General features: G+C 43.8%; 1 protein-coding gene across 2 annotated transcripts in view; it reads right to left on the bottom strand.

Annotated features, from left to right (window-relative positions):
- Positions 1 to 18243, bottom strand: part of NSD1 (nuclear receptor binding SET domain protein 1) — a 1235760-nt gene that overhangs the window by 663340 nt on the left and 554177 nt on the right. For both annotated transcript variants that reach the window (XM_085618316.1, XM_085618317.1), the window contains exon 8: positions 13298 to 13407. In XM_085618316.1, the coding sequence (XP_085474442.1) occupies positions 13298 to 13407 (110 nt within the window). The remainder of the gene's footprint in view (positions 1 to 13297; positions 13408 to 18243) is intronic.

Below are 18243 nucleotides of genomic sequence, written 5' to 3'. Positions count from 1 at the left end.
AACATCCTGTGATTCTGGGCAAATCACTTAATCTCCCCGTGCCTAAAAAAAATGAACCTGTCCGTCTGTAAAGAAACTGGTGCTCATGTAAAGCGCTCTGATACCTGATATCCTCCGGTCTAGTTCGCGCTATATAAAACTTTAAAAAACAAATGTTTAGAAAATGATAAGTTATCTTCTCATCTAGCAGGCATGTTAGGTATCTGATAACTGTGGTGTCCTTCATTCTACTGTGAAAGAGTTTCAATTCTTTGCACCACAAGACTTAGCTTTCCCATTATCTTCTTTAAGACTGTCCATATATATTTTTGAGAGAGATAGATGTTCAACCTCTATGTGTTAAAAAGCTAGGCTGCTTGGCTTTAGCTAGCCGTTCCGAATGGTAAACTCTGTTTTCTAGCATGGGGAGTAGGTCGTGTCTGACCGTTAAAATTGTTTCCTAGTGCCATTTCCATTAGATCTGAAAAACATGTTTATCTGCTAACTGAGAAGCCAACATGATTGGCATCATGCACAATGTTTTCAGTTGCTTATCACTAGTGGTATAGGAGGTAATGACAAAACCATAGGCAAATTTCCTTGACCAGGCTACTGATAGGGTATTCCCCAGGAACCGGTGGTGTGGGTACCTTGATGCAAAGCTTTGACATTTTGTGTTTTTGGTGTTGTAAACAGATCCATCTCTGAAGTACTGCACTTTTGAAACATCCTTTGTAACATTTGATGTTTTAAACTTTAATTCGGGAGAGACAGTTGCTTGACTTCTTAAGCTGTCAGCTGCTGCGTTTTCTAGGCCTGGTGGGTGTACTGTATCAAGGTTATCTGCCCCTGTATAGCCAGTCTCCAAATGTTTTCGGCTAGCTTTGATAGTGTATATGATCTTGTTACTCCTTGAGGTGACACAATGTTGTGTTGTCTGTTTGGAATTGAATAGTCTTTTCCCATACTTGAGTTTTGAAGGTCTTTAAGGCTAACAAGATTGACTTCACCTCTAACATGTTTGTGTTGGACTGGTTCCCTTGTCTTCCATAGTCTCCTGATGTTGAGGTTTCCCACGTGAATTGCTCCATCCTGTGTGAAATGTGACTGTGGTGATGGTCATTGTTGTAGGGAAGGACTACCCATTTATGTTGGTCAAGTTCCACCATGCCATTCCCTTTAGTACATTTTTCATTATTACCACTAGATCATCCAAACTTCCCATGGCTTGTGGCCATAGGTTTTGCATCCTTTCTTGAACTGGTTTCATATGTAACCTGGCATTGGGAATCAGTGAAAAGCAGGAGGCCGTTATGGCCGATGCACAAGTTACTTACCTTCGGAAACAATATATCTCTAAGAGACATTAGTTAGTGATAGATTCCTTACCTTAGAATTACGCCCAGGCGTCAGACTGGATCCGAAAACATTTCGTAAGCAGTACCCCTGCGCGTCGGAAGGTGGTGTCGTGCGGCTCCGCGTCCGTCGTAGGCATCGTGATCACCGGGATGACATCGCAGCAGCTACTTAGATGCCGCCCTCACGTGCTGACGTCAGTTCTGTACATGACTTTCCGCGCCAGGAACGCAGAGCCATACAAGATACTGACCACTGGTGCATTGAAACTAGGGCCCTAAAAGGGATGACAACCCTAGAAATCAGTTCGCAGAATGGGGAGGATGGGTGGGGCGGTAAGGAATCTATCACTAACTAATGTCTCTTACAGATATATCGTTACCGACAAGTCAAATGGAATCAATTGTCGCTGCTCAATCTCCACGCAAGGACGTGGAGGCTAAGACAGGTTTGGGTGGAGGACCGTCCCCTGCTGCTTCGACAGAAGACCCTCCCGAAGAGGCAGTCGGATCAGGGGGATCCTCGCTCATAATGAGTAGCTTGGGATACCAAACTCTTCGAACCCAGTCCGGAGCCACAAGAATGACTTGGGCCCAGTTGAGCTTGATCTTCTTCAGCACTCTGGGTAGAAGTGGTATAGGCGGAAAGGCGTACAATAGACCGCAACTTCACTCACGACAAAAAGCGTAGCCGAGCGAGTGCCGCCTTGGAAATTCCAACATCCAGAACTGCTGCCATTGCGCTTTCTTTTCGGTGGTGAATAGATTTAACCAAGATTCTCCCCACTGTTGAAAGAGACCTTGCGCCACCTCAGAGTGAAGACGCCATTCGTGATCCATCATGCACCTGCGGCTGAATTTATCCGCCCTGACGTTCAAAGAACCCGCCAAGTGTTGACCCACCAAGGAAATGCCTTGACGTTCCAGCCATGTCCAGAGATGCAGAGCATCTTGGCATAGGGTCCACAACCCCACCCAGCCTGGCTTGTTGCAGTACCACACGGCGGTGGTGTTGTCTGTGAACACCTGCACTACTTTCCACTTGAGGCAGAGAAAGAATGCCTTCAGTGCAAGTAGGATCACCTGGAGCTCCAGAAGTTTGATATGGAGCCTGGACTCCCCCAGACCAGAGGCCTCTGATCTTCGCCTCTCCCATGTGGACGCCCCATCCCAGGAGGGATGCATCTGTCACCAATGTGTGCTCCGGTTGGGGAAGGGAGAGGGATCTGCCGCTGAACCAATGCTGGTTCGTGAGCCACCACTGCAATTGTCGTGCAGTGCCCTCCGAGATCTGGACGTAGTCGGACAGGTTCCCCTGATACTGCGCCCACTGGAACTTCCCAAGTCCCACTGCAGAGCCCGCAAATGCCATCTGGCATGACTGATCAGCAGGATGCAGGAGGCCATGAGGCCCAGCAGCCTCAAGGTCATCCTGACCGAATGTCCTGGACTCACTGTTCGGGAGGATAGACCCGAAACTGCGCCGTGTCCAGAACCGCTCCGATGAAGAGGAGCTTCTGAGAGGGAATCAGGTGCGACTTCGGCACGCTGATGGAGAACCCCAGCAAATGCAGGTCGGCCGGCCGTAGGGGGGGGGGGGGGGGGGGGGGCATCGAGATAGGGAAAGACTGAACCCCCCGATTTGCGCAGATGAGCTGCGACCACAGCCATCACTTTTGTGAACACCCGAGGGACGCTGGCAAGGCCAAAAGGGAGCACGGTGAACTGAAAGTGCTCGAGGCCTACCGTGAACCGCAGGTAACGCTGGTGGGCCGGCAGGACGGGGATATGAAAATAAAGGTCCTGCATGTCTAATGCTACCATCCAGTCTTGCGGGTCTAGGGCAGACAAGACCTGAGCAAGTGTGAGCATCTTGAACTTCTCCTTCCGGAGTAAGCGATTGATGTTCCAAAGGTCTAAGATAGGATGCAGGCCCTTCTTCTTTGGAACCAGGAAGTAGTGGGAGTAACACCCATGACCTACTTCTGGCATCGGAACGCACTCGATGGCCCCCTTGGCCAAGAGGGCCGCAACTTCCTGCTGAAGAAGTGCCAAGTGATCCCCCGACATGCAGTGGTACTGAGGCGGCATGGCTGGAGGGGTAGTCTCGAAGGGGAGGGAGTAGCCCCTTCGGACTATCTGCAAAACCCACCTGTCCGAAGTGATGGTGCGCCAGTGGGGGAGGTGATGGCGATGGTGATGGACTGACCCACCCGCTGGCCCCGTGACCCACCTCGGCGGGTCCCACATCCGCGGCTGCGCTGAGACTGTTGCTGCACAGGCCTGTGGCTTTGAAACTAACCTATTTGGGCACCCCTTCCGTGGCCACGAAAGGAGCTAAAAGCAGACACCGAAGGAGTGTGCGTGGCCGAAAGGCCCAATGACTTGGCCGTAGCCTGCGAATCCTTAAAACGCTCCAACGCACAGTCAGCCATGTCGCCAAAAAGGCGAGTGCCATCAAAAGGCATGTCCATCAGAGTGTTCTGGACATCCCCTGAAAAGCCAGTCGTCCTCAGCCAGGCGTGATGGCGTAGCACCACTGTTGTGGAAATCGCTCTGCCCAGCGAGTCGGCGGTGTCTAGGCCACAACGAATCGTGAACTTGGCTGCATCTCTCCACTCAGCAATAGCTTGGGAGAGCACCGTCCGGGCCACTTCAGGACACTGAGGCAGCACCTGCGCTACCGTATCCCACACAGAGTGGGAATAACGGCCCAAGAGGCATATGGTGTTCACAGACCGCAACCCTGAACTGGCGGAAGAGAAAATCTTCTTCCCAAACTGCTCCAGTTTCTTGGATTCCCGATCCAGAGGTGCGGAAGGGAATGCGCATGGGGACGCAGAGGCTTTGACAGCCAAGCTCTCAGGGGTACGGTATTGGGAGAGGAAAATGGGGTCGCCCGGGGCCGGGCGATGGCGTCGGGCCACTTTTCTATCCACAGGAGCCCCTGTGTTGGGCCTGGACCAGGTGTCCAAAAGGACGTCTGAAAGTGCATCATTAAAAGGTAGCAGCGGCTCCGCAGAGGAAGCCACCGGCCGAAGCACTTCTGTCAGAAGGTTAGTCCTGATGGCCACTGTAGGGAGCTCGAGGTGGAGAGCCTCTGCTGCCCTACACAACACCACTGAATAAGTACCACCCTCCTCCGTAGCCATGGTAGAAGAAGACAGAGTGCCAAAATCCTATGCCCAATCCGGGTCTAACACGCATTAGGCTGCAAGAGGGTCTTCAGACCCCTCCCAGTCCTCCCAGTCCTCCATAACCTGCTGAGCAGGTGGGAAAGAGGGAGGAGGATAGAGAAAGGGATAAAAAAAATCCCATCGGCGTCAGAATTGGCGTCGATCGCCACCTGTGTGGCACAGTCTCCATGTCGGGGTGGAAGCCAGGGACGACATTGGGGGCGGTGCCGTCGACATCGATGTCGGTGAATCTCGTACGAGGTCAACTGACATCGGCTGGGATCCATGTATGGATTCATGGGGGTCTCGCGGTGCCGAGGCCGGACCCGTGGATGATGTGGGGGCCCAAGCCGCCGACGAAGGGCGAGGACCCCCCAGTCGGACCCGCGGGGCCCGAAAGTGCACTGGTGGGGCCCAACAGGCCAAAGAGGAGGGCCATGCCTGACAGAAATTCCTGCAGCTGGGCCGGAGTCGCTGACGGACCCGGGATGGGCGGGTAGGTCAACAGCAACTGCGTATTCTCCTCCGGAGATGCTGGGGAGGCACCACTCGCACCCTGAGCCATGTCGCGCAACAGGCTAGGGGAAGGCGAAGAGCGGCGTTGCGTCTTCGGCTTCGTCTTACCTGACCCCGGGTGCCAAGACTTCGTCGAACGATTGTGGCGGCTCCGCGACCGGGCCCTCGAACTGCCACGGGACCGGGACCTTGAACGGCGTGGAGCCGACTCCCAGGCCTCAAGCAACTTGCGGGATCGCTCCCGCAAACTTTTTGGAGCCATGGCCCGGCAGTCGGGAAACGACGCAGGGTCATGATCGCTTCCCAGGCAGTAGAGACACTCGCGGTGCGGGTCTGTCACCGACATCCTGCGGGGACAAACCTCGCAAGACTTGAAATCGGGCATCCCTATACATCAGGAGTCAAAGACTGAAGAAAGACAAAAGTCCCAAAAAACTCAGTCAAAATTGATTGGGTGTAACGCTCTCTCCGGATCTGCGCTTGCTGGCCCGGAAAAAGAAAGAGCTGTTGTCAGCGTGCGAAGACGGCGTCTAAGTAGCTGCCGCAACGTCATCCAGGCGACAACGCCTACGATGGAAGCGGAGCCGCACAACGCCACCTTCCGAATCGCAGGGATACTGTTGATGAAAACTTTCCGGATCCAGTCTGATGCCTGGGGGTAATTCTAAGGTAAGGAATCTATCACTAACGTGTCTCTTTTAGATATCTTTCCCACTGTCCTCACTGTCAGAGACTGCCCCTTCTGGTAAGGCTAGCTTGGTATGTTAATGCCTACATTCTCTTCATGGTGGAAAGGACCATTGCCCTCACAGTATTGAGTCTTGCTTCCAGAAAAATCTGGGAGAATTTCTCTAGGTTTATAGAAAACCCCAACTTCAGAGCTTACTTTTACTAGCTAGTTGTCTAGATACAGGTGTATGTATATCCCCTTCCTTCGCAGGCATGCTGCTACCGCAGATAAACATTTTGTTAACACCCTGGGTGCTGACTTTATGCCAAAAGAAAGTAACTTGAATTGATAATGTACCGGATTTGCTACAAAGACATTTTGTATGCTTGCTGCTAATTCACACATGCAGATCAGAGTCTTTGAGGTCTAGTGTTGCCGTATATTCCGTTCTACAGTTGAAGAATGACTACTTGTAATGTTACCTTTTTGAATCTCACGAGTTTTTAAGAATTTGTTTAGGAAGCGGAGATCACTGAACAGGGTAGAGTGTGCTGTCCAGCTTTGGTATCCAGAAGTACGGCAAGTAGACTCCATGGTAGATTTAAACTTTTCTATTGCCTGTTTTTGCATGTTGGCCTGTACTTCGCATTTGAAGCCTGACACCGGAAGGGAAGGATGCCTTCCGAGGGTTACCCCAGTGGCCAGTTTCCTGCTTGCCTTATCTGCAAAGACCACTATTGACATCAAGCCTCAATCACAAATGCCACACTCTTTTGGTATTGTTCAGGGAGGTGTTTCGTAAGTTACCAAATTTCATCCAATTGTGGGTGCACATAGTGGTTCTGTACGGTATATGAATTTACAATTCTCCATTGCATTGGCGCACCTCTTTCGACTTTTCACCCCACAAACTCTACTCTCTTTACCAGGAGGTGGTACCATTGCTGTGGGGCACTGGCTCTTTTATTTGTCGTGGCCGATATTGTGAAATCTGACAATCCATTGCCTCTGATGACCAAAAGGTGCTTTGATCAGTGCTTATATTATCTCTCCACCCAAGGAATTACTGGTTTGCAACCAGCTGGCTCTTTGAATGCCTCCCTTCCCTGATCCAAAGTGCTTGGCAGCATAGGGAGATTTTGATACCTGCTTTGTGAAGGCAGAGGTGTCTCCAATAGACAATATGTCTGAACCTTTTCCTCCTCCCATTGAACCGCCTACCTGTCTGCAACAACTCTTAACCACCTAGTTATACATTGAGATGTCATCCGGTGGGGATGGCCTCCCTCTTCCAACTTTCTCTTCCATTGAATCGGAGTTAAAACCCTGCCACTGTTCATCAGAACTTTTGACATCCTAGAACATCCACTGCTCATATAGGTCCTTTTCCTCAAAGAATACGTCCTGAGGATCTGGCATGGACGGGGGGGGGGTCCTCACCGTGGGTGGTCAGAAATCTGTCTCGGGTGGCAGGGTGGGTTTGTGAATATGAGAGGTTTGATACAAAACATCACTATTTTCAACGAAGCCATCATACAGCTGGGGAACTCGCTTTCACCAGTGTCCAGTATATGTTCTAAAATGGCTACCCTATTCATTTGCACTGGCAATAATAAAGCTGACCAGCACAGGGGCATATCTGCTCATACAGGTATGCCCTCACATGTAATATCAAGCACCCTGCCTTAGGGCTGAAAGGCCTGCTTTAGGGGTGACTTACAAATGCTCCACGTAGTGTTAGGGAACATGTCATACAGGGGTGTGTGTCAGGTCGTTTTCACTCTTGTATGCACCAAAACACACAGCCTGCGCTGGCAACCCTGCATGAGTTTGGTGAGGGGTCCCTTAGGGTGGCACAATTCATGCTGCAGCCCTTGGGGGACCCTCTTTAGTACCTTAGTCCCTAGATTCCAGAGGTACAATTTACTAGGGACCTATAGAGAGTGCTAGAGTTATTGCCAATTGGGGGAACAACAGTACAGTTTTGGTAAAGGGATATGGCACTGGGGACCTCGTTAGCAGGAACCCAGTGCACTTCCACTCAAATCACATCTTGTACCAGGCAAAAAGTGGGGGTAACCATGTCAAAACGGGGTACTTTCCCTACACTCCCCTTAAGTACTGCCTCCCGGCGACTTTTTTTTTTTTTTTTAATTTATATTTTTTTGAGAGTTCATAGACACAGAAAAGACATTACAAGGCTCATCAGCCGTAAGGGTTAACATCAAGAATTAGGAATACAATAGATATGGATACGTACATTATAAGGAATTCATTGTAACATAGCAGCAATATAAATACGACATAGGCAATACATTAAACATTAGCAGCCCTTTTAGTAAATAAGGTGCATAGTGGAATGAGCGAATAGGGAGAAAAAAAAAAAGGATTCTGCTGTGGGTTTCACCTCTTAAAAAACCTGTCTGAACATATAATATGCAAAATGCCATTTTCATAACAGAAAGTGTCAATCCATTTAGCTGTCAAACATGCTCCAATGCTTATGGTAACTCCTAAGGGCTCCTGCTCTTAATGCGTATTTTCTTTCCCTACCCTGGATCCGGAGTAGTTTAGCTTTCCATGCTTGAAAAGTTGGAGCTTTCTCTGATTTCCAAAATTGTAGGATTAGAGATCTAGCTATTAATGATGCTATAAACAAAGCCTCATCGTATGGAGTAGGGCTCGGAGAGCAGCCTAACACTGCTATTGATACATCAATCAGGATATTAGCTTTGACCGTAATACAGAGATCGTTTCCTATTTCTTTCCAAAATTCCGTTATTTTTGGGCATTCCCAAATGATGTGACTCCAGGTACCCTTCTCTACACATCGAAAGCACTTATCTTCAACCAAGGAGTAAACTTAGTGGAGAAATGAGGGAGTTCTATAAATAAGCCATTTACTATAAAATTGCATACGTTGAAAGTTCGCACCGCGGAATTTTTTTTAATTAAATTTATTCATTTTATCCCATGTCGGGTTTGCTAATTTCAATGTCTTCCCTCTTTTTCCACCTGTCTCTGACTTTAGTAAATACCTCGATTGGATTATCCTCTTTTAATACTTTAATCCCCATACTAATTTTCTTTAATGAGGGATTGTTTAATGCTGTTGATACATCCCTTTTGTAAAATAAATTAGCTATATCACATTGTCTAAGCTCCGCATGTAGCATACAAAAAGACCATTGCAAGATTGTGCTCGAGTGATGGATTTGTCTAAAAACTTCTTCTTCTGTTTTCCATCTATTTCCCACAAGAAGGTCCTCTATTGTCTCAAAGCCATTCTCGCCCCAAAGTCTCGCTGTGTTAATATCCAAGCAACCCCCTTCGCCAAAACTAAAATTAGTTAACACAGTTGAGCTGCTTAAGTTGAAAATACCATAAAATGTCAGGAGCTGGGTTTTCATTTTAAATAGCCATTGGAGAAACTTATAGCGGACTTTCTTTGGATATTTCGTAATTCTGACAGGGTCCGTTATTTTAGATTCTAGCAGCATCCCCTTCATAAAAAAAATTATCTGCCGCGTAGTCATTTAAAAAAAAAAAAATCTAAAACTGTGGTGTGCAAAAGTAGCAAAATAATAATCTCTAATATTTGGGAGGGACAGTCCTCCTTGCGTTGTTGGAAGATATAAAGTGCTGAGTGCTAATCTTGGAATCTGATCCAAGACTTTACAAGGTTAGAACTAGATGAGGTAATCTCTTCCCTACCTAATGGTAAGGCAAACGGGTATGACGTACTCCCCGCCGAATTTTTAAAAAAATTCGAGGGGACTTTGCGCAAAGAACTCCTCCTTTTGGCCAATTATTTAATACAAGGGGGGTCCCCCCCAGAAAGTTTTCATTCAGCGGTAGTGGTCAGTATTTTAAAAAAAGGAAAGGACAAGGAAAATTCAAACTCGTATAGGCCCATAAGTCTTTTAAATACAGATTATAAGATTTTTACGAAACTTTTAACGAACCGGTTGAATAAAATATTAGGGCCTCTTATAGGCCCGGACCAATGTGGTTTTATAACAGGAAGATACCTCCATACAAATACAAGATTCTTACTTGAGGCACTGGATTATTTAAAATCAATAAGGTGAAAGCACAAATTTGGTTCCTTGATGCTGAAAAAGCTTTCGATCTGGTGTCCTGGGACTGTCGTTTTGCTATTTTGCACAGTTTCGATTTTCCGCAGGCTTTTATCTCTCTCTTAAAACAACTCTATATTAACTCTAGGGCACATATCATTATCAATAATTGCAATGTCGGGACATGCCATGTTAGCAGAGGTACACGGCAAGAGTGTCCCCTGTCGCCAATTTTATTTGCTCTTTTTATCGAGCCTCTAGCCATTACAATTAGGGGCACAATGTCCGATACAGTACCAGTAGTCGGAATGACAAATATCAAACTTTATGCCAATGACATTGCCCTTTTTTTAGATTCAAAGCCTGCAAGTCAAGTGAACATTTTTAAAATCTTTTCTGATTTTCAAAAATTGGGAGGTTACAAGATAAATGTTAATAAGACTGAAATAATTTTAGTTAATTGCACTATAGACACTTTATTGCCGGAATTTAGGCAGAACTATAGTTTATGCCCAAAGAGATATCAGGGAATACTTATCTCGGATAACTTGGAAGATCTATATTTATTAAATTATATACCTCTGTTAAAAAAGGTTGGGTCCTACCTCGATCGTTGGAATTTATTGCCACTTTCCATAATGGGCCGGGTTGCTTTAATACGCATGTCAATTCTACCTCTTTTTAATTTTCTTTTTAGCGCTGCCCCTTGCCCAATCCAGGTTTCTTTTTTTTTTTAAAAGTGGATGCATTGTTTTCCTCTTTTCTTTGGCCTCTCGGCGACTTTGAAATGATTCTAAACTCTTTGAGAAATGTGTCAAAATGTCTCCATTTCTGGAGGACAGCTGCCATTTCAGCCTCGAGGTGCCTCTTCTTTTGCTCGACTTTGAGCACTCATTATTCAGCATCGAATGCGGTCAGCAGGCTTTTCTTTGGGCTTTCTTGCCTTGCCTTTATCCTCTCTCAGTCCCAATCACCATTCGACGTTGAGGCGTGTTCTTTGTTGGAACGAGCGAGGCTCTCTGTCTCAACTTTCCTTCATTCGAAATGTGTTTCAGCACCAAGGCAGTCTTATGAGACTTCTAGTCATAATGCTTTGGCTCGGGTGGGTGGATTTCTCATGTTCTTACACTTTCTATTTTTTCTGGAGTTGTTCTGCTTTGCCCTTGATGGCGTCCCCTTCAGCATCAGATTCTTCCTCCTGTGTCAACTCGGTCTTCAACTTTACGATACTTTTAGAAGCCAAGATGATTTTTGATTAACTATTACTGTGCTCTTCCGAAAATGACATTTCGCAAACACCTATTGGAGTTCTTGAGACTCCACAGATACAGCCAACTATTTATGTTACATACAGATGTATAACTATATAAGATACCGATTAAGCAAGTAAATATTGCCCATAGAATCCGAACTACATTTCTTAATGACAATTTATTTCTTTAGGATTCTGTCTATATGTTGAATTTTCAGCATTAATTGTCCTGCGCATCTAAACATTACTGAACATCATTAAGCTTGTCCTGGCACCACAATCTCTATTTGAATACCCTTTACCCTGTTGTCCTACTTGGATGGGATACTTCAGGGTCCCTTTCTCTGTTTCACTTCTGTAATCCCTAGTTTTATTCTTAAAGTGAGTCCTGTCTCAGTTTCCTAAACTATGTGACTTTCTAGCATCATACCTTATAAGTCCCAGCCAAATATCAACCGGTTGGCCTCACAGTAAGCATAATTGCAATTTTTTTTTATAATGCATGGCCAATAATATGTTATGCAATAGATTTTGGCCAGTGCAGTATGGCGAAGGTCTTTTTATTCATTGCCTTGGTTGCAGCTTTGCAAACTAAGACGTCCTTTTCAATTTTTGTTTTAAATGCTGCTCTGTTAGTTATTGCATGCTGAGCACAATTATCTATCATGTTAAGCGTATAGACATAACTCAATACTAATGGACTACAAATATGGTGACGGTTTTCTATCCTCCAGTTCTCTCAGGCAATCTCTGCTCGTTTCACTGTAGGTGTATATTTTAATGGTTAAAAAGTTGATGAGATTCTTCTATGATAGTTATGTTCCCTTTTTAAATATCTATAGGGGGTCCTTTATCTTCATTTAAAGATACAGTCCTGAAGATGGTCTCCCAGTTGTGAAACAACCAAGACTGAAACGTCGACGCATAACCCACGTTTCATTTAGAAATTGTTAACACCTACTAACTGACTTGTATTTTCTAAACACATTCTCTAGCTGTATGCCAGAAAGTGGGTATAAGGTACATCGAAATATGGTATTTAACTCTGGAAACACATTGTAACAAATTTTGTAAATGTACAATGAGATTTATATTCTGAACCCCTGTGATTATTTGTTTAATTAACTGGTTTCTTTAATAAAAATTTGAAAATGCACATCCCTGCATTTTAGATTGATTGCTTTCAAATTACTCTACAGAGGTTAAATACCCTTCAATTGATTTAAGATGTCATTCCTAGACATCACTTGTGAATAATAAGTCTATCTGAAATATTGTTTTAAGTGAATCCCTTGTTGGGTTTGTTACCTACCCGATGATAATTACCAAACCCACAAGGGAATATTAGGAAGCCTTTTTCTGTTTAACATACTTCTAGAAACCTGGCAGGGACATGAGACACTGGAAGGCCTAAAGGAGCGTACTGGAGAGGATATCAAGGGATATGGCCAGTCACTAAAAGGAAGCAGTTACGGATAGATGGCAATCATGGTGCAGCTCTTGAAACATGCGGAGATATAGCACCAGAACAGGAAATCAAGAGCTGGGAAATCTGAGCATGGTTGACTCACAGCATCTGTACCATGCTTATGGCTCTAGAACGAGCACACACAAGTGGAAGCTTCCACTGAGATCCCAACTTGACATCTAATTTTTTTTAAGACAATGAGTGCACTCTGCTTTCCTGACTGTATTAACCGTCCCACAAAAAGATATTTTCTAGGTCAGAATTTTCAATTCTAGAAATGTCAATGCTGAAACTAATACATTCGTGAAAAACAATTACTGTCTATCTCTAGTGACAATGTGTATTTTTTCCTCCCAGCAATGGTGAGCTTCACTCAGAGTAGTTGTGACTTTTTCTATGGAGAGGAGTATGCTTAAGATCCCAATACTCCTTTCAGGATCTGAAAAAGGAACTTATGTTCCCCTTGTCAGGCATAAAATTTCAAGTAAACATTTTGCTGCTCCTAGAGTGTTTAGTAGGGCAAACAGACATTTGTAAGAAGTGATTGAGTATGCACACCATACAAACAATCTAGAGGTTTGCTTGTACACCACTGAAAATATACTATAGAAATAATAGAATAATCATGACAGACTAAGTTCAATCGATTGGTGTTCAGAAATTTCTGATCTAAATCTCTCAAGATCTAAATGTTTAGCATAATCTTGGTACCAAAAGTGTGGCCAAAACTACTAAAGCCCATAGAAATACACATAATTTAATAGGTAACTGGTTAATTACACCAAATTCTTGTCAAACATACCTTTTTGACAGGTGACAGCTCCTCGTCCAAGGGTATAAATGTGGTGCCCAGGTCAATAGATTCTAGCAGCTTTTTGGTTGGTTTCCTCTGCCTTTTACTGTCGCAACTTCCTGTGAATTGGCAAACATTTCCAGGCATTAGAAATCAACTCACAAAACATCATATGAAAGAAAACTGCCAGTAGCATGGTTTCTCCAGCATACATCTTTTACACAGTAGCAACCTTTGATTATCTGCTACTTTTAAGGAATAGGTTACTTAACTCAATCACAGCTTGTTTTGTTGTAGAGTTACATGTGCATACTTCCACATCTTATGTTGGGCTTGGAAAATAACAGATTGTTTCGTTCAAATTACGGAACTACAAGCTCACTATACCTACAACAATACTAATGCTAACCTCGTATTAAGAGCAGCCATCTTGTTAACGTCCTTTTTAAACTAAAGGAGTCCAAAAAGCATGAGGCTATGTTACCACTTTTGGCTCCATTTAGGGCAGGCACAGGATAGAATAGCTATCTGGTACGAAAAAAGAGACTGCAGATTCACATGTTAATCTACCAAAGCTAACCAAAGAGAAGATATTTGTTAGCAGTAAGTAATGTTTTTTTCTACAGCTTAGGGCTATAAACTCACCTGCATCCACATAGTGCAACACTGTGATCATTAATAGGAACAAGGGCACTGAGAGATATGCTGCTGCCTCAACATATGTGTTTTTAGATAAGAAAGTGCAACCTCTGTGCCAGGTCAGGCCAAGTCCATATCCACAGTCTGTACAAATGTTTAAAATGAAATTTGAATGTAGTTGCATTTCACTTTTTGTAAGAGGGTTATTTCCAACAGAAAAAGGTTTGCGCTGGGTTTTGTGTTTCCAGTTAGTAATTTTTATTTTGAATGCGGTGGCAAAAGAAACTATACACAACCGGAGAAATAATACAAAGAGTGTCTTCTGGGGTGCTTGACGGGCAGGATAAACTCCGCTTCATCGAACAGTTCAATGTGAGTAGTTGTGATTCAATGGAAAAGTAGGCAGATTGAAGGCACAATTGAAGGCACGATTGAACTAGTGCAAGTCCAGTAGTTTAATAAAAATAAGTCCGATATTGTGATGCCAATTTGGAGTGAGTCCCACAAACTCGAATGGAGCATCTGCCAAAGTGAGGCATTAGTGCTTCTGGATTCCTAACATTAGTGGATATAATTGGGTAATGCCTTTTAAATGCTGTTAATTTGGCAATCTGATAGGTGGATTTGTTAGTCCGACTGAAATTATACATTAACCTTGAGAGTTAATAGTGAGCCACTGTACTGAGAGTTTGTTATGATTAATCAGTGAAGGTTTTCTCAATAAGAATGCAATTGCCCACCAGGACTTTAGTGCTGAAAAAATCTTCACAAGCCCCTTCATTCTAAATAAGTAGGACTTCGTTTTTTTCCTAAATGCTGAAACATTACCTAATGTTTACATTTTCACAGTCACGGCATTCCAGACCCGAGTGGTCTGTACCAATAAGTGAACAATGTATTCACTTTATCTACTAATCTTGGCTCCAGTGAGAGGTATGATTTTTGCATATTTGTCAAAAAGTCAGTCATACAAATTCAAAACCACCTTATGTGTCAGTCACAAAAAAGTGAACGGAATCCGCTTCTTCACTGGGAACCAATGCAATATGGCCAGTACTGAAGTCATGCAATTACGTTTTTGGAGATTCAGTTGGTGTGAGTTACGGCCTTTTACATACTCCATAGGTGGTGAACCAAATACCCAGGGAAGCCTCTGACTCAACCATTTGTGTAATCCAGTCATGGTATCATACAGACTAAAATCATCTATCTTTTGTGAATGTGCCAACAGTTGGAGGATTTTTCTTAGCCCCTTCAGATGAGAGACGTTTGTCTTGAGCACACTAATTCTCAAAGATAGATATTACTATCCATAATGAGTCTAAGATGTTTTGCGGCAGTGACAAGGTGGGGACAATGAGCCAAGGCAGATTTTCTACAATGAGTACAAGGTTTGTAGTTACACAAGCTTATGTCTAAGTTTTTCAGGTTCTGCTTTAATATATCATCAATAGTCAAAAGAAATTCTCCAAAATTTGTAGTTTAGAGTAATTCCTCGGTTTCAATTTAAGATGAAATGAGATTAACCGCATTAGTTATTAAAACTAATATAATGTATGAGCACAGAAATGTAAACAGTCGAAGTTGGTACATACTGGAGAGTGGAGGGGAGGCGGCTCGGGCCAAATTCCGCAGAAGACTGGAATAATGTTGGACTGAAAAGTGGGAAGAGAAATTGGTCTCAAAATGAACAAGTAGTGACAATCCAACAGGCCTGGCCTTAAAGGAAAGCTGTATGGTAATGAGAAGTGTTAAATGTGGATAGTATGGGAATGGATAAGTATTTGTGGGGAAGCAAACTACTATAGGTTAATGTTGGCGTAGGTTAAAAGGTCAGGTGATAGTTGTACTTTCAAAGCCAGATCTAAAAATCCATGCAGGTTAAAGATTGCCTTCCACCCACTGTGCTGCTGCAAGAGAAAAACAACAAAACAACAATCATCTAGTCTAATAAGATGCTTTAATAGCATCCAAATGTCATGTGTGCGCCCCTTAAAGTTCAAACTTAGAAAGCTGGATAAATAAAATAAATGATCAAAGCTGTGAAAGCACACAACTTCTGCTTAATCAAAACATGTACTCCTGACTCGCAACATGTAGGTGGAGCCAAACCCCTCTCTGGTGGTGCTCAAATAATTTTCTAGCGACATCTGTGCTGCCAAGTCAAACCTTAGAAAGGCCACCCATTTCAACATAGCCAGTCGTAATTTCACTTCTTTTTGTCTCAATATCAGGGTTTCATAAATGATGGTGAAACATCCACCATTTACACAACGCTATTGTTTACTTCCTTCCAAAAGTCATCTGAGATGGAGAACATAATCACCTCAGTACTGTGAAACAACCTCAAGTTTCCAAGCCTTCTATTTACAATGCATCTGGTTTCAATAAAGGGTATGACCAGTAAAATGAATAAGCTGAACAAAAAAAAAACGAATGGTGAGCAACTTAAATGGCATCTACTGCAAAGCATTGCCGGAGGTCTGGTGTAACATATGAACAGGACCTCAGTGAACTGGTGAAGAAAAAGATGCAAAAGGAGCACAATTTTCCATTTTTTTTTTCATGGTCCACCAATCAAACTGTAAAATATTTAAACCCACAGGACAACCAAAAAACAAGAGCTTATTTCCCATCATCTCAAAGACCTCAAGCAAAAGACTCAAAGTGAATGAATGCAACAGTGATAGGCCAGCCCAACAGGAGGACTTCTGTTGTGGAAGAGTTTATTCTCTGAACATCTATCTGACAAGTAACGAAGACCGATTATACTATTCAGCCAGTTTGCCAAGGTGTATCCCTAAAAAGCAACATGCAAAGCAACTGACTACAGATTTGGGCCTAGGGCCGACTGGCCTGACCCTAGAAGTACGTTACGAAGAGCAGCTATTTCTAAAAACAATAGCCATAATGAAATCACGGAAATTTGGCATGACAAAGAAATGGAGTATTTGGACCTTGAGTCAGCCGGCAACCAGGAAATCCCCACCAGTTCTAGTCATTTAGAAAAACTCGAGTCCCAGGGGAATCAAGAGAGGCCGTCTGATTTCATACATGCCTTTGCAAATGTTAAACTATGGCTAAAAATTACATTTCTATTAGTGCCAGAAAGGAATATGTTGCTTACCCAGTAAACTCTGTTCATAGGATGTAGTGCTGTAGATTCACATGTTCTGCGTATTTCTGCAATTTAGAGTCAGGCTCAGATGAAGAAAGTTGTTTTTGTTCAAAGAAGTCTCTTCAAGTAACAAGGTCTCCTGTGACGTCCCCCTTAGTAGGGACTGCACATGGGCACAGACTCCATTGTGGGATTGAAGTACGTACAGCAGGTGAGTGCAAATATAAAGAGGTTAACAGCGAGACGGATGACTATATAAATAGTGTATAAAAGTAAAGTAAATACTTAATGTTACAGAGATGTGCAAACAAAACACTGATTCCAGGTAAGAGGGTGGGTGCATGTGAATCTACAACACTACAAGCTACAATCTGATGCTTACAGGATCAAACATTCCATGCATAGCATGTGCGGCTGTAGATACAAATTCTCTACATATAATGCAAAGCAGATCTCCCTTAAAGCAGTGAGCAATCCGTGGATGATGTGGATGTCAGAAACAGAGTTCTTAATATGTTTGGACAAATATAGCCTGGTGAGGATATCCACACAATAATGATTAGTACAAGTCTATGGAGTTGCCCTTGTAGCTGCTTCGCAAATGTCAGCTACGGGAATATTCCAGAGAAGTGTCATGGTCTCCCCTTTCGTCCAAGCAGAACGCAGCCCACGGGAAGTGTGTGAAACACTTTTGGCTTTAAAATAACATGTTTGGTTTACATTTAATGATCTATCCATCAATGCCAGTTTTTAATATAGGGTGGCCTTTACGAGGGTTAGCAAAAGCAATAAAAAAAGATCTTGCACCTAGTATGTAAAGAGTTCTGTCAACTAAGGAGTCTGGGTAAGGGAAAAAAGACTTGTACCTCAACTGTTTGATTAGGGTGGAAAGAAGAGACCACCGTGGGAATGAATTTAGGGTTACTTCGGAGGACACTCGTATTCGCATGAACCTGCATAAAAGGTTCCTAAAGTGAGGACTTGGAATTCAGTTATGTGCCTTAGCGATGTAATGACTATAAAGAAAGCTACTTTCCTAAAGAGAAACTGCCATGGGCAGGAATGCCACAGCTGGAACGGGGACCCAAGAACCTTGCGAGTACTGTATTGAGGTTTCATAGTGGAGTAAGTGGCAATGTAGGTGGAAGGACTCTGAAGGCATTAAATAAAAACTATAATGGCAGGACTTCTGAAGGGA

This window comes from Triturus cristatus, chromosome 7 (assembly GCF_964204655.1).
Source record: "Triturus cristatus chromosome 7, aTriCri1.1, whole genome shotgun sequence".
Classification (NCBI taxonomy): domain Eukaryota; kingdom Metazoa; phylum Chordata; class Amphibia; order Caudata; family Salamandridae; genus Triturus; species Triturus cristatus.
Note: the sequence above shows the minus strand (reverse complement) of the source record. Positions and strands in the feature narration are given on the sequence as shown.